The sequence below is a fragment of the Silene latifolia genome, chromosome 10 (assembly GCF_048544455.1).
Source record: "Silene latifolia isolate original U9 population chromosome 10, ASM4854445v1, whole genome shotgun sequence".
Lineage (NCBI taxonomy): Eukaryota > Viridiplantae > Streptophyta > Magnoliopsida > Caryophyllales > Caryophyllaceae > Silene > Silene latifolia.
In genome coordinates, this window is record NC_133535.1 from 5,575,462 (window position 1) to 5,596,107 (window position 20,646).

The window sequence follows — 20,646 nt, forward strand, 5'->3', positions numbered from 1 at the left end:
CGTGAGAACTATAATATAATAAGTACGGAGTAGTTTTTTTTTTCTAACTTTTCTCTCTTTGTTAGCTGTTAACGTATTGCATGTTTTGTCTCGTATAAGTTTGTATGAGATTACTAAAGACATTTCCAAAATAAAAAAGTAAACAATTGACTGAGATAGCCAAAATGAAATACAGAAACAAATGATCGGGATAGATAGCTGTTAATAATGACAACCTATGTGAATACGGACAATTCCTACAACAATGTGTCGCGCCTACTTTATTTCAAGCTCAAAAACATGTCTATGGCACATATGGTAGGGTAGCTCGAACAAGTTGTGGTCAACTCCAGATAGGTAGTGACCAGCTCAAGGTGGTCAAAGCCAATTCAACTTGAGTTGAGGTTAACTGTGCCATCTCATGCCTAGCATGGTTAGTCCACGACTGCTAGGTGGTTACTAAGCCGGAGAGGAGCCAAGGCACTAGGACGTGACAAATGGAAATTAAAAGAACATGCAATTCTAGTGTTATTATCTTTTTTTTTTTTTTTTTTTTGATAAGGTAAAGAAACTAGATTGATCGAGATCAAAGTGTTATTATCTAGTTCATTACTAAACTGCCATGTTCCTAGTAAATCAGATCTCCAGGCTATTGATTTCTACATATTGACTTGGCCTCAGATGTATTCCTCCCATCCCCGGTTCATACACACATAAAAATACAACGATGAATGAAATTCTGTTCAAAGTTGCCGACATGATAGATATAAGTTATAACTAAGGAAAATGCGGAAAATAAATTAAACACCCCTTCCAATCGTTAGGAATTTCCCCATTTTTTGAAAATTCTCCTCACAGATTTGCGGATACTAAGATATTCCGATCATACTCCCTCCATTTTTCTTTTCTTTATATGTCATTCTAGCAAATTTCACACTTTTTAATAAGCAATTATAACCTCAATTAAACATTTAATTTAAACTGTAAAATAGTATAAATCAACCAATGAAAGGAAGTTTAGAAGGGATGGTATTAAATAACCATAAGTAATAGTGCATAAGAAAATGTAAAACGACATATAAAAGATAAATTTTTCAATTGTCTAAAACGACATATATAAAATAATGGAGGGAGTACTTTCATATCAGAAAACTCGAGCACAATCCATGAACTATTGAAGAATCAAGATCTTTCAGCCATTCGGGCAGTAACTGCCCTGAGTTTGGAGTAAACTTTCCCAGTAGGCGAACCCAATATAAGACTGCAAAGCGAATTCTGTGCTAGCTCGATGCTTGTAAGAGATCCCAAAATATAAATATTTTTATCAGCAATCACAATTCGAGTCTTAGTTGCATTTTCAATCGCAAACTTTGTTTTCCCCCCTTTACCGACCACTCTCCCTATGGCACGACTCAAATGCTCACCCTTCAGCAGTCTTTTCACGTCTTTGATATCAAAAGCTCGTACATAGAACTCGTCTGCCCTTATAAGGAGAATGGCGTCTGCAACGTCAAATCCGCACAAAAAAGCATAAACAAAATCAGCACATTTCTGAAGATTGCCGACATCTGGAGTGTGTTTTGTTGTTTTCAATACTACTTTACGAGATTTAAGGTTCATTGTGATATCAATCTTCATTTGCTCGCGAATAGGAGTGTAGATATCTAACCACGCCTTCTTCAGGGGTGTGTATCGGTGTTGTGGCACAGAAATCTTTTGGAATTGAACTTCACCATTAGACATCTCATGAGCCTTCAAAGGGGCAAAATTTGGCTTTCGTATTGTTGTTTCAATTGCAGCTCCTTCGACTTCCATAGCGTTAGTTGCTCTTGTGCCCTGCATTTTGCTATCCCACTGAGATCACTCAAATTGAAGCAGTGGCCCAAGTAGGTCTCATGAAAAACCGTCTCCAACTAATTTAGTGGGAGACATAATAGGAAAAAAAGAAATTCAGTGGGTCCCTCATCCCATCATATGAGAAATCTCTCAGTAACGTTATTGAGAGACCGTCTTTCCGGAGTTTTTGTGTTCCCCTAAACACCTCCCGCAAGTAACAGCCCCAATTCCGTCTCCAATTAATCCTACAACCTTCCAGGCTTCCAGCACACTTTTACCAGTCATTTGTTTACGTTTTTATTCTTTTGTGAAAAGTATTTTAATTAAAGGGAAACTGTGAACTATAGTTAGTTAAGAGACTATAGTTAGTTAGAGATGGTCAGCTTAAATAGTTGATCACATATAAATAGAAGAGATCACATGTATTGTATATCATCTTTCTATATTCAATTCATAATTACATATTACATTCTCTCTCTACACTATCTCTCTATAACAAACTCATAACAACTTAATAACAAACTATCTCAAGCTACTATGAACAACAATGGAGGATGCCTAGTTTCACATGGTATCAGACGGTTCAGGGTTGGAATTCTGGTTGTTTGATCGTCTTTTCTCTACGATTCTTCACGTTTCCGCGCTTATTTTAAGGAATTCTCTGTTGTTGTGAGTTGAATTTCTCCATTTTTTTCAAATTACTTGCGATTCTTGCTTCGTTTTTCTACTGTTGATTATAATCATGCCTGATGAAAGTGTGTCTTCTGCTTCTCCCTATGATGTATTTGATGATCCGTTGTATGTATCTACTACTGATCAACCTTCTAATTCTTTAGTCAGTGTCAAATTTAATGGAAATAAGTTCTTACAATGGAAAAGAGAAGCTTATCTTGCGTTAATCGCAAAGAATAAGGACGGTTTTGTAGACGGCTCACTTAAGATGCCTGCTAAAACTGAGAAATCTTATCATCAATGGATTAGATGTGATATTCTTGTGATGCGTTGGATTAAGAATTCTTTAGAACCTGCGATTGCTGAAACTTTTGCTTATGCTTCGAGTTCAAAGGAACTTTGGTCCGAATTGCTTGAAAGATATGGACAGACTAACGCTGTTGAAATATATCAATTAAAAAAGGAATTAGGTCACATTACACAGGAAAACAGTAATTTGACTGAGTATTACAGCAAGATTAAGCATGCCTGGGAGAGTCTTGATTCTTTAGACCCTATTCCCTACTGTTCTTGTGGAGCAATGGACAGTTGCACTTGTCAACTGTTAAAAAGATTACTGGACAGGGATAATATCTCCAAGTTGATACAGTTTTTAATGGGGCTTAATAGTGGTTATGATAATGTCAAGACTACAGTCCTCTCTATGGAACCATTGCCTCCTCTGAACAAAGCTCTAGGTTTGTTACAAAAGATTGAAAGGCAAAAACAACTGACTGAAAGTACTGAATTACCAACTGAAGCCACTGTTTATGCTTCCAGTAGGGTTTCTGATGTACAACAAGGTGATTGGAAGCGTCAGAAACAGGATGTTGTTTTTGAGAAGAAATATTGTACTCACTGCAAAAAAGGAGGACATAACCTGGATGAGTGTTATCATTTTCAAACTTGTGATTCTTGTGGCAAGAAAGGCCATATTGCTGCACACTGTTTTCTGAAACAGAAATTTGCTTCTAACAAATATGTCAAAGGGAAGGGCAAATATCAGCCAGGGAGTAAATCCAATGTCTATCAGAGAGGAGCCAGCAATGCTGAGATTGTGGTACCTCCTGACAATCCTCTTGACATACCTGATGCAGGACACACAGGACATGTTGCTCATGTTGTGGACCACAGGATGGCTATTGACCAAGGCATAGTGGATGGTATTGTGCAGAATGTAATGCAGCAAGTATACAAGGCTATGTCAGACAACACTGCACCTGGTGGATCAACTTCTGTCAATTTTGCAGGTACTGATCTATATTCTGATGCATATTCTGTAGCTCAGACTTATGATCAAACTGCTTGGATAGTTGATACTGGGGCTTCTGACCACATGACATCAAGGATAGATTTATTGCATAATGTTAAGACATTACTAAAACCTATAATGGTGGGTCTGCCCGATGGTACTATTAAGTTGGTTCATAATACAGGAGATATCATGCTATCTTCTGCAATACAGTTGAAGAATGTGTTGGTAGTGCCAGATTTTAAAAGAAATTTACTCTCTGTGAGTAAATTGATTCAACATACACCTATGATTGTATTATTTAATTCTAAGCATTGTGCTTTCCAGGACCTTATCAATAAACGAGTCTTGGGATTAGCCACAAGAAAGAGAGATCTCTACTGGTTTGAACCTGCTTTGAAGAATAAAGCTGACCAAACAAGCATCAAGGATTCAAGAGCTTTGACAAATAAGGATTTTTTGTCCAGTTCTCATGCTTGTAATAAAGTTTGTACTTTTGAACTTTTCCATTCTAGGCTTGGGCATAGCTCTTTTGATAAAATAAAGCATGTAATACCTTCAACAGTTGATTCAATAAAGCAATTCTCTTGTGAGACTTGTCACTTATCCAAATTGCATATGCTTCCCTTTCAAAGAAGTCAATCTTACGCACAAGCTTTATTTGATTTGGTCCACTTAGACTTATGGGGGCCTTATAAGACTTGTACCTTGACAGGGGCAAAGTATTTTCTGACAATTTTAGATGATCATTCAAGGGTTACTTGGATATATATGTTCCAAAATAAGCATCAAGTGCCTGGTTTATTAAAGGCTTTCATTGCTTATGTTGAGACACAATTTGAGAAGAAAATTAAGGTGTTTAGAAGTGATAATGGGACTGAGTTTTTCCAAGATTACTGTGCTGGTTTATTCAAAGAGAAAGGTATTGTTCATCAGCGAAGCATTGTGGGAAGGCCACAACAAAATGGCCGTGTAGAAAGGAAACACAGGCACTTAATTGAAACAGCTAGAGCTTTAAAGATACATGCTAATTTGTCTAATAAGTTTTGGGGGGAATGTGTGTTAACTGCTACTTATTTGATTAACAAAATGCCTACTGCAGTTTTAAATTGGAAAACTCCTTTTGAGTTGTTGTTTGGCAAACAACCAAGTTATGATGAGCTAAGAGTATTTGGTTGCTTATGCTATGCACCAATGCCATTGTCTTATAGAGATAAGTTTGGACCAAAGGGAAGGAAATGTATGTTTATAGGATATCCTTTTGGACAAAAGGGGTATAGATTATATGATTTGACTAGCCATAGCATTTTTGTGGCAAGAGATGTACTTTTTGAGGAAGGAGTATTTCCTTTTAAACAGGAGCATGTTCAGATGATTGAACAAGATGTGGTGGATTTATTTCATTCTGATCCAATTTCAGAATTTCAGAGGCCAATTATTTCAAGGGCAGCTGTTTCTGATAATAATTCTACAAGGAATACAATACCTGTTACTGCAACTACTACTGAACTCCCTGAAGATGTTGATACTGTTGCTAGAAATGCATCTGAAATTATTTCTGTTGAACAAGCTGTTACACAGGATGCTACAAATTCTGGAGTCAGAAGGGGCAGGGCTATACCTGCTAATATAGAGCCAGTGAGACAGTCTACTAGGCCTAAACAGATGTCCTCCAGATTACAGGGATACTTATGCACACATAAGTTACCTGTACAGCAGAGTTCATCTTCTAATTTGTCTATATCCAACTGCTTCCATTCTTCAGTGTTGGACAGTATGGTTGATTTTTCAAAAGAATATGTTCATTCATTATCCAATGTCCTTAAGGAAAACGAGCCAACTAATTATGCTCAAGCACAAACAGACCCTAGATGGTTGGCTGCAATGAACAAGGAGTTGGAAGCTCTGGAGAAGAATGAGACTTGGGTATTAACAGATTTGCCAAAAGGACATAAAGCAATTGGTTCAAAATGGGTTTACAAAATTAAATATAAAGCAGATGGTACAGTTGAACGATTCAAAGCAAGGCTTGTAGCCAAGGGTTACAACCAAGTGAAATATAAAGATTATGTTCACACGTTTTCACCCGTTGCAAAATTTGCTACAGTCAGAATTTTATTGGCAATTGCTGCTGCAAAGGGATGGCCATTGTTTCAACTAGATATTAACAATGCATTCCTACATGGTTTTTTAGAAGAAGAAGTTTATATGGTACCACCTGAAGGATACAAAAATGCAGTTCCAGGACAGGTTTGCAGGCTTAAACGATCATTATATGGTCTTAAACAAGCCTCACGTCAATGGAATATAGAGTTGACAAAATTTTTACAAGCTCAAGGTTTCACACAATCCAAACAAGACTATTCCTTGTTTACAAGAGTGCACCCTGTCACAAAGAAGTTCACAGTAGCTCTTGTCTATGTTGATGATGTTTTATTGACAGGAGAGTGTGATAAGGAAATCACAGGATTAAAGAAGGGACTGGATGATGCTTTCACAATAAAGGATTTGGGAAATCTAAGGTATTTTCTTGGGCTCGAAATAGCACGAAATGCTACAGGATTGATACTCAACCAAAGAAAATATACATTAGATATATTAAAGCATATGCAAATGGAGAATTGTACTCCAGCTGATTTTCCATTACCAAGAGGACTCAAATTGTCCACTGATTCGGGAGAAATATTGGAAGATCCTGAGAAGTATAGATGCTTAATTGGAAAATTATTGTATCTAAACATGACAAGGCCTGATATATCTTATTCTACTCAGCATTTAAGTCAGTTTTTAGCCCAGCCTAGAGCACCTCATATGCAGGCGGCAGTTCATGTGGTAAGGTACCCGAAGAAAACAGTCAACTCAGGATTGTTCTATCCTGCTACTTCACCACTCAATATGGTAGCATATAGTGACTCAGACTGGGGTCAATGCGTCTTTTCTGGCAGATCATTGAGTGGATATTGCATTTTTATTGGAGATTCTTTGGTTTCGTGGAAGACCAAGAAACAGAAAACGGTTAGTAAGAGTTCGGCGGAAGCCGAATACAGAAGTATGTCTTTCACTACTAGTGAGATGGTGTGGGTTGCTAATCTTCTAAGTGATCTGCAAGTACAGGTTCCAAGACCCATTCCATTATATTGTGACAACACTGCGGCACAGCATATTGCGCAAAACCCAATCTTTCACGAAAGAACGAAACATTTGGAGCTCGATTGTCATTATGTCAGGGAGAAATTACAACAAGGTTTTTTAATGACTCGACATGTGAGAACAGGGTTGCAGTTAGCTGATTTGTTAACCAAAGCATTGGGTACACAACAACATGCCTTTTTAAGTAGCAAGCTAGGACTTCAGCATCATAAGCCTTGTCCAGCTTGAAGGGGGGATGTGAACTATAGTTAGTTAAGAGACTATAGTTAGTTAGAGATGGTCAGCTTAAATAGTTGATCACATATAAATAGAAGAGATCACATGTATTGTATATCATCTTTCTATATTCAATTCATAATTACATATTACATTCTCTCTCTACACTATCTCTCTATAACAAACTCATAACAACTTAATAACAAACTATCTCAAGCTACTATGAACAACAATGGAGGATGCCTAGTTTCACAGAAACAAATGAGTGAGACAAAGGGAATATCATATAATAAAACTGAACGGTCAAACACTATGATCCTTAAATATAAAAGCAACAACCAAGATGCTGAGTCTCATGCGAATTTTGTAAAAAGCCGCATACGAATTAATAGTTCATTGGTTAACCATTATTTATAATCAGTATTATACTATTATCACTATCATTACAAACTACGAATTATCTAAATTAAAATTTCATACTGCTAACATTATAAAATTTCAATTTAAAAATGATATTTCAGTTCAGTTAGAATAATTTTAATTAGACAATTTAAACAGGCTACTGTTGAAAATAATTACTCCAACCTCAATTGAAACAATTAAATAAATATGTGCAATTTACAAGTAAAATTGAAAATTAAACAACTACAAAAATAAAAAATAAAACAAATAATACGAATGAGAGAGACGATATTACCTTGATAGAAAAACGAAACTGAAAAACTAGAAGGGGATGTACGGGGTTGTTTGGAAATTAGGGTTGATTTCGGGAATTTAGGGTTGGAACTTGGAAGATAGAAGACTAGGAATTACGTAGTTTAGGTGTTCTTTTTACTACTAGTTGGATTGGATTGGGCGCGCGATAACTAGTTTATTGGATCACATGCTAATTGGTATTGCTATTGCATGCCGTCCACCGCGATAACATCTTGGTAAATTGTTTTTTTTCTACATTTTTTTTTTTTTTTTTTAACATGTGTTTAGGTTATAGACTTATGTTTTAGTCACAAACAAAAATAGTTGCTAGTGAAGCGTGGTATTGGGGAATGGAGAGGGCCGGGATATGTACGGTGAAGTATGCTAAACCTTTGGGCCATTATTTGTCCTCATTTAAGCCCAAAAGCACAATACCTGGTTATTTTTTTAAGTGTTGGGTGAAATCTCTTATAAAGATTCATAAGCTTCTTATTTTCCCAATGTGGGACAACTTAATCTCATAACCTCATAGGGTGTTACAAACCCTCCACTTAAAAAACACAATACGTCCTTGTTGCTAAGTCCAGAATCCTCTCCGGGTAGGTGGGTGGCCCTGGTACTCCCGACCATAGACTCACCACACGGTTGCAGGGTTGCTCTGATACCGTTTATAACCTGACTCGCTAACGTCATAACACGACCCAAATAACACGGGATGTGAACCTCTGGTCCTATTATTTATCCCCACTTAAGCCCAAAGGTACAAAACGTTGTTACTAGGTGGGATCTCGTATAAAGATATCATAGCTCCTTATTTTCCCGATAACTTCATAACCTCATGAGGTGTTACAGCCGAGCAATCAGAATAAGAGCGCGGGAAATGGCTATGGAATACGCTTTGAAAAGTACCGGTCTGACCTGAAGTTAAACTCTTCTTTTGACAATTGTGCAATAAAAGCAAACATTGTTGATCAACTTGGAGGTGAAAACACTATTTGCACGTCCTTTGTAATTTGTCACGTGAGTCGATTCTCCATTTATTATTTCAGCTTATGGGGTGGCAAAATGGGTGTGGGATGGATTGGATTTGGAGGGTGAGCCGTGAGGGGGAGGGCAGAAACACTGGAAGTGAAGGGAATTGGTGGAAGCTCGGTGGAGGGACATTGAGGGTGGAAGAGTATAAGAAGTTCATGGTAGGGTGCTAGGCTATATGGGAGTATTGTAACAGGGTGGTCTTTGAGGAGAAGGAAGTGTCACCCGAGTGTATTATTATACGAGTGTGATACGTGCTCAGAGAGATAGAGTGAGAGTATGAAATGAGAAGGAGGAAGGGGTCGAAGGAGGATAAGGCGAAGGTGGGAGCGCAACAGGGGTGTAGACCGGCAAGGGAGGGGTTAGTTAAAGTGAATGTTGACGCTTGAGTTAAAGAGAGAGAGGGAGTGTCGATTAGTGTCATGTACAGGGATGCAGGTGATGCCGTAATATGGGCCGTCATAATTGTTCGGGAGCAAGAGTGGAATCCTTATGTTGCGGAGGCGGTAACGGTGCTTGACGGTCTTCAAGAAGCATTGTACTCAGAAAGAACATCAAGATGTGATATTGGAGGGTGATTGTTTACAAGCGATAGATGTGTTAGAGAGAAGAAACAAAGAAGAAACATGTTCTCTTTTATCATTGATGATATTTGGGTTATGTGTAATTCGTTTAATTTCGTTACTTAGTCGCATATTAATCGGGTGAGTAATTGTGTAGTACACGCTTTAACTTATGTCACACCTAGAGCAATTGGTACATTGTACAACAGAGTGATGAATGTTTTGCCACCAATTGCGAACAACGCTATAACGTTTAATTTACGTTATTGAATTACAGCCCTTGGCAATTCTTTAACTTAGGCCTTTGGCAAACAGTAGAAGCAGATTCACGATAGCGGATAACGTTAGTAGAATACGTTAGTAGATTGTTTGGTCAAACTATTACTTAGGCCAAAAACTACTAATTTCGCTTAATATGTTATTTGCCAAATAGAGACTTAAAAAAAACACAAATTCTTATTTCAGACCGTCATATCCGTCTGAAATGGTCAGACGGATACCATTTTCTCTCACAAAAAACCTATTTAGGGTGTGAGTGGGAAAGCACATGGGGTGTCCCACCACCCATGTGCTTCTCACTTGTGAGAAGTCTTATTGCGGTCTGAAATAAGGCGGTCTGAAGCAAGACGGACTGTAAAAAAAAATAGTTGTATGGACTTGTGGTGAACTCAATTCATGCCAGGTCAGATAACATTACAACGTGGCATTTATTCATTGGCTAACAATACTAAATCAGGTACAAGAGTACAACCAGTCAACCACTATAAAAAGTCGTCTTCAATGAAACCCCGAAGGCTGATACATTCTAGATACACAAATCTTCAAACTGTTCTTCAATGGCGTACGTCGAGAAAGGTATCATTTCCCTCCCCCCATTATTCCAATTAACAATTCAGAATTTCGTATTACTCCTTTCGTCTCAACCATTTGTTTACGTTTTCTTATCATCGTGACGACTTTAATCAAACGTAAACAGATGATTGAGACGGAGCGAAACATATAATAAGGTTTTCGTCGAATAATGTTACAATTGTTATATTAAAATCTAATTGTAATCGCAATCAAGAAATTAATGATTAGGTAATTCGATTGATGGAGTTTCTGATCTGATTAGGTAATTTAATATCAAGTAGTTCATGATTACTTTACTTCGATTGATATAATTAGGTAATTCAATCAAGAAATTCATGATTAGGGAATTCGATTGATGGAATTTTTGATCTGGTTAGGTAATTCAATCAATAAATTATGGTTACTTTAATTCGATTGATATAATTAGGTAATTCAATCAAGAAGTTCATGATTACTTTGATTCGATTGATATAATTAGGTTTTAGTTGAAATTTGGGGATTATTGCATTTCCTTGCTGTTTTTTTTTTTTTTTGTTTGTTTGGTCTTTGTATGACCATTGTTTCGAGGAAATATAGATAACTTTGCACAATACTTACTCTGGTCCATTAGTTGTATACGTATTTCAAATTATGCGATTAAAATCTTGCCTATTGTGGAGAGATTTTGATTAGGGGTGGAGGAGTGAAATTGGATCCCTCCAAATCTCTCCCCCCTCCATTTCCTTTCACCCTCATTTGCTATCCAAATAAGGGATTTTAAATCCTTTACTCTCCCTCCCTTTCTTTTACCCCAAATCCCTTAATCCAAACACACCCTAAGGGGGTGTGTTTGGATAGCAAAAGTGGAGGGAAAGGGAGGGGAGGGGGAATGGGGGAAGGGAAAGGGAGAGAAGGGAAGGGGAGGGGGAATGGAGTGTGGTTGTTTGGATACAATTTCCCTCCAAATCTTGCCTATTGTGGAGAGATTTTGATTAGGCTTGGAAGAGGGAAATTGAATCCCTCCAAATCTCTCCCCCTTCATTTCCCTCCACCATCATTTGCTATCCAAACAAAGGATTTTAAATCCCTACTCTCCCTCCCTTTCTTTTCTCTCCAAATCCCTCAATCCAAACACACCCTAAGGGTCTATAGGATGTTTCGGTTGGTATGTTTTTGAACCTCTTGATTGTTGTGTTTGGGAGAGAAAATTACAATTTAGGGTTGTCTTTCAATAAGTAGAGGGAAGAGTGCTATATCAAGTTTGAGTAACATGGATCTTGATTCTTAAATAAGAGAGAGTGGCGAAAATTTGTGTCGTGATCTCTCCTTTAGTTAGGGACGACATCTTTGGACCTAAAATTTCACTATGGTTTTAGACTCTCACATGTTAAATTGTTAAGTATTAGGATAATGTGACTGCTCACCATTGATGGTGTTCAGCTATCTTTTGACTTTGAATGGACAAGATTTGGCTGTCGTGGCTTCCATGTAGTCTATATTGTTCACTTGCATAGCCTTTGTTCCTAAGAAGAAATGTCTGCTGTTGCGTGTGTTTTCAGGTGTTGTCAAGTCAAAGCGATCACTATGGCGTTTGAGGACCCTCACTGATTTCTTCTGGTCCATCATCAACTTTGTTGTAGTTTTCTTCACAACAATGTTTTCGGTAAGTATCATGATAAGGCTTTTGGAATTCATTGTATATAATTAAATTGGTAATTGCTTTTGTGATTGTGTTTTTGGTCATGGAATTAATTTTTTTTAACATCTTTTTCGATCAACCTTAAGTTCTAATTAGTAAATCAAGAATATTAAAATCCAGGAGTATGATGTGCAACCAAACATACACTTAAAATCATTTTCCATAGACGGTTTAGACATGAACTTCTCTCTGGTTGTGAGCAATACCAAAACATTATCAGCGTACTGTTAGTGGGTTCTATACACCAAAGCTTGTTAATCAAATGATCGGGTTTCCTTCTTTTGGTTGTAGATGGAAAAATCTGATGCGTATAAGAAATCTTCTGGATCTAGCAAAAAATGGGACGGTGGTGGCCCTGGTGGTGGAAGAGGTCCTTATGGCGGTGGTCCACCTGGACCTCCACGAGGTGGATTAGACAATGTTCGTGGACTGAGGGACGTGAATGGTGGTGATCACAGTAAGTCCCTTTTCTTATGAACTTTGTGAATCTAGTCGTATGCCAAATTTCAACAATATTACGACATACTAACATCTTTCAACTGTATGTGTGGTAACTGACATTTTTTCTTTTAAATTTCAGACTCACTTCCTGCATGTGGTTCCTGCTGCGGCTAAGTGTCTTTCGAGACTACAGGATCCACCCTACATTTCTCGTCTAAATTTGTATCAGTTTATAATCCCCTAACTCGCTTCTCATCCTGCCCGTCTTAGGAAAGAAAGGGTAGAAACCTTGGATGTTTTACTGAAGCCCTGTACTGGTTGTGTACTTGTTTGACAATTTATGATATGTTATTCTGTATCGTGTAAAGGAAATTATCTTAGTCGTATAATACTACCTTATGTTGCTCGTGTATCTGTGGTGTAGAAGACAACCATTGCTGATTTGCAGATATAAAAAACTGCTTTTCATTAGTGTTTTCGGAATTTTAAAGATCCGACCTGTCTTTTCCAAAACATGATTAATCAAAACATGATTAGATGGTGCATAAGTGACAGCTTCGGATGCTTGGCGGATATTTCTTCTTAATTTATTGTTTTTGTACAAAATTGGGTTGATGTTGTTATCCTAAAATTGAAAGTTGTTTCGACTCTTTGTATGCATTTCACACCGTTTTATTTTACTTTTTTAGTTGTTGATATGGACTTCAAACTTTGAGTGTTCATCAATTCTTTACTCCTACAACCAAAAAATCGGTTTCGGTCTCATACTCAACTCTCGAATCTAATTCGATCTCTTGTATGAGTTATTTCTGTCAATAATCAATATTACAACTTCAAATTACTGAAAAGAACGCCTCAACAACATTAACCAAGTGTCTCAGTGTTATCACTCGGAGATCTGATATATATATACACCTTGTGTAATCGTTATGAATAAGTTGTTTTCGGATGACCCAAAATACAAGTATTTCGAAGATTGCATCAACTGAATACTGCTCATAAATGCGTCATTACTCAGTAAATTATATTTAAATAACACCGTTTTACAAAACAAGAAATATCGAGTAATTTTTAGAAATTGAAATTCATTTTGTATGATGTCTATTTTTTCTAGATAACGAGGGAACTCGCAACTGCCACGTTTTGTATGTACTGGCTAAACCCCCCAAGTATACATGATAGCTTGCAAACCACGTATACAAGGTCAACCATCTTAGCTAGGGTAACATAACCTCAAGGCTCCAGCCATAAACAACATCGACAAGATTGCTCTTGAAGAGATTTGAACATGACGTTTATTGTTGCACTATATATGTCTCATTTTTAAGTTCCTATCAACTGCTATGCAAGTACTATATATTATGTAACAAGCCCTTAAACATAAATTCTAGCTTGTCAACAAATAATAAACATTTAAATTTAAATTACTCTTCCTAAAGAATAATGGAGGGTGAGAGAGTTCAAAACATAGCCATGAAATCCAAAACCTTAGACAACATCCCATCAGAGTTCATAAGACTAGAACATGAACAACCAACACTCACCACAGTCCATGGATCAATCCTACAAATCCCTACCATTGATCTCGACAACGTCGACGAAGAAAAGGCAGTGGAAATGATCTCTAATGCAAGCCAAGAATGGGGATTATTCCAAATAGTAAACCATGGAATACCAAATGAAGTTATTGCAAATTTGCAAAAAGTTGGAAAAGAGTTTTTTGAACTTCCTCAAGAAGAAAAAGAGATTATTGCCAAACCTTTAGGTTATAATAATGGTACTCAAGGGTATGGAACTAAGCTTCAAAAAGAAGTTTATGGTAAAAAAGGTTGGGTTGATCATTTGTTTCATAATGTTTGGCCTCCTTCTATTGTTGATTATCAATTTTGGCCTAGTAATCCTCCATCTTACAGGTACTTTATCTTAAACCATTTCTTGTTTACGATCGTCTTAACTTAAGAGAGTTCTCGCAACCAGTGGCGGAGCCTGAATTTTAAGTCAGCGGGGGAGAAAGGGTAAATATTATAAGGGGGTTTCGAAAAATTTCGAAAATTTTACTAAAAACTTCGAATTTTACAAAAGTCGGCGGGGGCGACCGCCCCTGCTAACGCCCCCCTCCACCAGTGATCACAACCGATTAAAATAGAAATGAAAATAAATGAAGGTTATGAGAGGTCTTAAGTTAAGACGATTTTAAGTCAGGCCAACTGTTTATTTTATACACATTTTTATTGTAAATTTGTAATATATATAATTTTTTTTTTCTTCTTTGATTTATTGTTCTTGTGTATCAAAGAACATACATGAACATGGTTGTGTTAGGAACTTAGGAACAAAAAATGAACATGGCTAAGTACTTAAGTTGATAAGATCTGAGGCTCGGAATCCAGATCCTTTGTCTCATTTACGTGTTTCAATTTATTTGTCAAAACCTCTTCACTTGACATATTAGTACTCCGTATTAATCATACAAAAATGTTCATAAGATAACCAGGCTTCAGAAGATTAAAATTTAGAAAAAAAATGCAAATATGGGATGGAGATTTCGCTCTCATATGATGAATTGACTCGGATATTCGATTTAAACTTGGCTAATAAGAATTAGACAGACTAGCTTTATTTGCTCAAAATTATTTTAGTTATTTAATTTTTAATGGAGTTGAATTATTTTAAGCTTTTATATATGATTGTGCCACAATCCTCTAAGCACATTTGAAGGATTATTATACGTTTTTGTTTTCCTTATATTTTTGTATTAAGTACATTCATGAGCATGGTTAATTATTTATATTAATTCAAGGGAATGGAGCATGCAATTTAAGAATAGGAAGATTCAAACTGTACTCGATTATTCACAATAGTTCCATCTTAATTACAAAATTAAGATTTCTTATAGTCTATGCATGAGGTGACAATGAATTATGGAGTAACTAACGTAGGAATCCCTTAATAAAAGTAGAAGGTTGTTGGGTGTTGGTCCATTTGTTTTCATTTGTTGTACTTTGTTGTTACTTTGTAGTCACATGAAACCGAACACGACCATAATTGTAAGATACAAATTACAATATCAAAGTTGTTAGAAGTTAGGTTGGTTGTCCACTACGTTAACCACAAACTTTAGACAAATTCTTATTTCAGACCGTCATATCCGTCTGAAATTGTCAAATAGATACCATTTTCTCTCACAAAAAACTCATTTAGGGTGTGAGTGAGAAAGCACATGGGTGTCCCATCACCCATGTGCTTCTCACTTATGAGAGGTCTTATTGCGGTCTGAAATAAAACGATCTAAAGCAAGACGGACTGCAAACTTTATCATCCACGTATACATCCCCTTCAATTTATATTTGACTAAAATGGCTACTCATGCCCAAAATTATACTCACATACTTTAAAAAAGTTGGCTAATTAATATTAGTAAGAGTTAACTATTCATCTCGTAGTAAGTCTTATAAAAAACGTCCAATAATGATTGTAAAACTAATCAAATAAGGAAGTAATAATACACTTAATCTATAAGTTAAGATTATACAACTTTATTGTAAGACTGCTATATAACATGTTTTACCGACCATATAACTTTACCGTTTCTAGTAGACGTCAAAGTTACAAATTCGGTCGATAGACTCGAAATGTTTTTGGGTAACTCACGTGTTATTTTGTAATGATTTAAGCTATTATAATGTAGGATTAGGAAAATGAGTTGCCGTCAACGGGTGACACCCAATCTCGGCGTTACCCTCTCACATGCAACAAGTATGGCTCCCTTCAATAAATGATGCAGGTGAGAGGGTGACACCTAATCTTGGTGCCACCCGGTGACGCTCTATCATAATCCATAATGTATTTCGAAGAAAGCTGCTACTATCTCTGTGTCACAAAGACCCACATTAGATTTTATGAGATTTTCGAGACGACGCTTTGACTATTACTTTTCTACATATACGTTCACTATTTTTGTTGTAAATATATTCTCTTGAAAAATATTTTGATGATTGAATATAAATATAGTAGTTTCAAAATATAGTTTTTCATATTTTTCTTGTTATTAATGGTCAAAGTTTTATGACTTTGATCCTGAAAAGTCAAATAAAAAGGTATATGTGAAACGAAAAGAGTACGATTTAACATTATTATACATTGCATAGGGAGGCCAATGAAGAGTATACAAAGCACTTAAGACAAATAGGAGATAAGCTTCTCAAGTACATGTCAAAGGGACTTGGTTTAGAGGACAATGAGATCAAAGAAACAAGTGGTGGTGAAGAATTAGTGTACCTTCTTAAGATTAACTACTATCCACCTTGTCCTCGGCCCGATTTGGCTCTCGGGGTGGTGGCTCACACCGACATGAGTGTTCTTACCATTCTTGTTCCTAATGATGTTCCTGGCCTTCAAGTCTCTAGGGATGGCCTTTGGTATGATGTTAAGTACATTCCTAATGCACTTATTATCCATGTCGGCGACCAAATGGAGGTAATTAGCTATCTAATACGACTTTATTCACGACCCAAATACACGTATTTGAGCAATTCTTATATAAGACAGTTGTATGAGTCATCATTGCCTTAGGTAGTAAAATGTTACCCTGGAAAATCGGATGATTTGAATCCATTTTATGACTAAGATCCATACAACGGTCTTAAGTACAACCAACTGATTAGATACGACATTTGGTCGATCTCCATTGGTACTAACTCTCTAATACGAGGTAATTAACTCACTAATACGACTTTATTCACGACCCAAATACACATATTTGAGCAATTACTATTTAAACAGTTGTTTGAGTCATCATTATAAAACAGACTACCTGCTTCGGGTAGTCAACTTTTAGCCTAATCATTAAATCAGACGATGATTTTTCATTTCACAACTAATTAACTAGGCCAATAGAACGGTTATAAGTACGACCAACTGATTAGATACGACATTTGGTCTCCATTGGTACTAATTCATATACATTAAGATTCGTCACTGACTATACGAGTATTTATTTTAGATTATGAGCAATGGAAAATACAAGGCAGTGCTACACAGAACAACAGTGAACAAAGATAGAACAAGGATGTCATGGCCCGTCTTTCTCGAACCGCCATCGGAGCATGAAGTAGGGCCAATTGAGAAGCTTATTAGTGATGAAAATCCAGCCAAGTACAAGAAAAAGAAATATGGTGATTACAAATATTGCAAGCTTAACAAGATTCCTCAATGAAAATTGTCGAATGGTTTGACAAATAACAATAGTTTATGCTTTATACTATCAGCTGATCTTCCTTAAGGCGGTCATATCCGTTTAAGAATATAAGTTGTTCTCCGTATCCTGAACGATCAAAGCGTAGGAATAAGCATCATTGTCAAATTATGGAGTGACACATTTCATTCATAATGTTCGGAAAATCAAAAAATTGCGAAATAGGCAGGAAGCTTTCTCTAAATATCAGAGCCAGGTTTCGATCCTGGGACCTGTGGGTTATGGGCCCACCACGCTTCCGCTGCGCCACTCTGATTTGGTGATTATTTTCGGTGATTTATAGTACTGAAGAATAATTGTTGGAGGCAAGGAAAATTAGTTAGAAAAAAAAGGGGGGCAGGAAGGTGAGGAAGCTTTCTCTATATATCAGAGCCAGGTTTCGATCCTGGGACCTGTGGGTTATGGGCCCACCACGCTTCCGCTGCACCACTCTGATTTGGTGATTATTTTCGATGGATATTATTTCATTGACCGTGGCAGAAAACAATCTTATCGAACACAACTGTTTATGAATATGCGTTCATTGTAGATTTGTAGCATGTAGATGGCTCATAATTAATCAACAAAAACGTGGAATTTATTTCAATCAATTGTTTGGTGGAACCCAACATTACTTTGAAGTCCATACTCCATATAGCTTATGCATTATCTGACAATAATGAATTATGGAGTACGAAATGCTCACTACAGTTGATAGTTATCTATTTTTATTTTGGTGGTATTATTCAATAGTTATTTATTTTCATTTTTGTTAGTTTATTGTGGTCACCTTCCATGTATATGTGAGGTCATGTATTTTGTATTTTCTTAATCTTTATGCTAAAATTAATATATAATTATTGCCCGAGACTGAAAGAGTAACAAATAATAACACAAATAACATAGGCATAATTGCACTAGCATGAATCGCATGATTTATTGATCATTTCTAATCGAAGACCACCCAAAAGCAAATACTCCTACTTTTGGTGTGGATCAAAGGGAGTATTTCAATATATTATTTACCAAACAATACAATTGAATTGATTTATCGAACATACAGAAAACTTTAAATTAATGGGAATAATTATAATAGTTGACCTCAACCAAAACCAACCATAATCTTAAGGTTTTGGTTGAGATGGTTCAATTATCATAAATACGTAGTAAAATTTATCAATATGTCATTTATCAAACAGATTCTCGTGTCATTGAACATTATATGAAGGCTGGTCATTTGCTTCCTACCGCACACTTTCATTTGATTAAAATCTGTAGATCTTTTATTGAGGATTCGACATGGAGAGTCGAAATGCACCCTGTGTATCGTGAGGCAAATTTGTGAGCGGATTGCTTAGCGAATGTCGAAGTATCCCAAACCCAGAAGCTGATTGCCTATGATTATGAGGATATGCCGGGGCGGTTGTTTCGGCTAGTACATGACGATATGGGGGAGTATCCTGGCATCATGTCGTTCCGTTTTACGCTTTCTAGTTTGTTAGTTTGCTTTAGTTTCGTTTTGTTGGTTTAACCCCGCTCATTGTCACCAAAAAAATTATCAAAACCACCGCAGAGTACTTTCTGAAAAAAAGCATTTTGGCCCTGTTTGGTAGAAGCATATTGGTTAATATTAGCAGAAGCATATTGGTCAAGCAGATTATAAATAACATATTAGATTGACAGGTTTGACAGGTTTGACTAGTATATTCCAGTCTGCAGATTTAGTAAGAGTGCTTGGTAATTAGCGGGTTTAGGTTAATAGATTGTTGTATTTATGTGTAAATAATTGACAGATTCATTTTTCACAATCTACTAATATGAATACTAGTTTATATCCCGCGCAATGAATGCACGGTATTTATAGAGTTACTAATATAGAACTCGTGCAATATATGCACGGTATTTTTAGAGTTTTACTTTTTAGTGTATTATTTATAGTATTTAAATTGACAATTCACTTATTTTTCATGTTTATCCTTAATGTGTATTTTGATTATAGAAATAAATAAAAAATAAAATCGTAAGAAGTAATAAAATGAGTATTTTTCTTGAATTTTTTTTTTGTTTTTTACCGAGAAATTAATTATGTTAATTTACAAATATTTACTAATAACATATTTTTTAGCTGCAAGTTTTTATCATAAAAAGAAGGAATTTTAACAAATATTTACTAAAACCATATTTTTTAGCCGCAACTTCTTATCATAACAAGTCAATAAATTTTATCAAAGTTCTTTGAAAAAAAGAATTTCTTTATCCTGAAAAGATCGAAGATAAATTTGTGCAAAATGTGAAATATTAAATGTTATAAATATTTAAATATAAAAGATTATATCCATTTATAACTTATCATGTCCACACATATAGCATATGCTAAAAATACCTAGCACTATTATAGGAAATATGTTTTAGGCGGGAAAAGTTGGAGTTTCGCCTATTCATTTAGTAAATAGGGGATGCGGGAGGGAGTAGCATATTAGAAATCAGTAGATGGAGCTCCAATCTACTATTTTAATATGTCATTTATTGTTGGGTTAAATATGCTAAAAACCTCGAATATGCTGAAAATTTACCAATCCGTCGTTTAGCAAACACCCCCTTTCTTGATCTTGGTTGTTGCACTTAGGGGTGTTAATGAGACGAGACAGCTCGCGAGCTATTTGAGATCGGCTCGGTCAAAGCTCGGCTCGGGCTCGGACTCGGCTCGAGAGCTTAACGAGTCAAGCCGAGCAAAGGCTGGCTCGACTCGAAAAGCTCGCAAGCAACTCGAATTTGTGTGATTACATAAGATATTACTGATATTTTATAAAAATATTTTATCATAATTATATTTTTGTATCACACATATCAAATGTCTCGCTGATTTGCCAAATATTTTTACATATAACCCTTGAGCCTTATTATTGAAAATATCGAAAGAAAAAAAAATAAAAAAAATAAAGAGTTTTATATAGGCTCGATTTGGGCTCGAGTTTGGCTCGAGCTCGCGTTAAAGCTCGCAAGCTTT

General features: G+C 36.1%; 3 protein-coding genes and 1 non-coding gene across 5 annotated transcripts; 2 read left to right on the forward strand and 2 right to left on the reverse strand.

The window, feature by feature from the left end:
- Positions 1-1,039: 1,039 nt before the first annotated feature.
- Positions 1,040-7,969, reverse strand: LOC141607044 (uncharacterized). 2 transcript variants are annotated; one of them, XM_074426419.1, is made up of 2 exons: positions 7,842-7,969; positions 1,040-1,815 (listed from the first exon to the last, which is right to left on the reverse strand). In XM_074426419.1, the coding sequence occupies exon 2, from the start codon at positions 1,792-1,794 to the stop codon at positions 1,162-1,164; it is 633 nt and encodes a 210-aa protein (XP_074282520.1). In that variant the 5' UTR covers positions 1,795-1,815; positions 7,842-7,969; the 3' UTR covers positions 1,040-1,161. The 2 variants fall into 2 exon arrangements, with proteins under 2 accessions (XP_074282520.1, XP_074282518.1); XM_074426417.1 differs by lacking the exon at positions 7,842-7,969 and having other exon boundaries at positions 1,040-1,833.
- A 2,222-nt stretch (positions 7,970-10,191) lies between these two features.
- LOC141604851 (uncharacterized) lies at positions 10,192-12,877 on the forward strand. Its single transcript, XM_074423395.1, has 4 exons — positions 10,192-10,290; positions 11,826-11,929; positions 12,257-12,422; positions 12,546-12,877. Exons 1-4 carry the CDS (start codon positions 10,272-10,274, stop codon positions 12,578-12,580), a joined length of 324 nt encoding a protein of 107 aa, XP_074279496.1. The 5' UTR covers positions 10,192-10,271; the 3' UTR covers positions 12,581-12,877.
- An 833-nt stretch (positions 12,878-13,710) lies between these two features.
- On the forward strand, positions 13,711-17,757 carry LOC141604858 (flavonol synthase/flavanone 3-hydroxylase-like). The gene is made up of 3 exons (XM_074423405.1): positions 13,711-14,319; positions 16,555-16,882; positions 17,409-17,757. The coding sequence occupies exons 1-3, from the start codon at positions 13,850-13,852 to the stop codon at positions 17,619-17,621; spliced, it is 1,011 nt and encodes a 336-aa protein (XP_074279506.1). The 5' UTR covers positions 13,711-13,849; the 3' UTR covers positions 17,622-17,757.
- An 87-nt stretch (positions 17,758-17,844) lies between these two features.
- On the reverse strand, positions 17,845-17,916 carry TRNAM-CAU (transfer RNA methionine (anticodon CAU)). The gene has a single exon. It is a non-coding gene; the product is annotated as a tRNA-Met (tRNA).
- Positions 17,917-20,646: the final 2,730 nt, after the last annotated feature.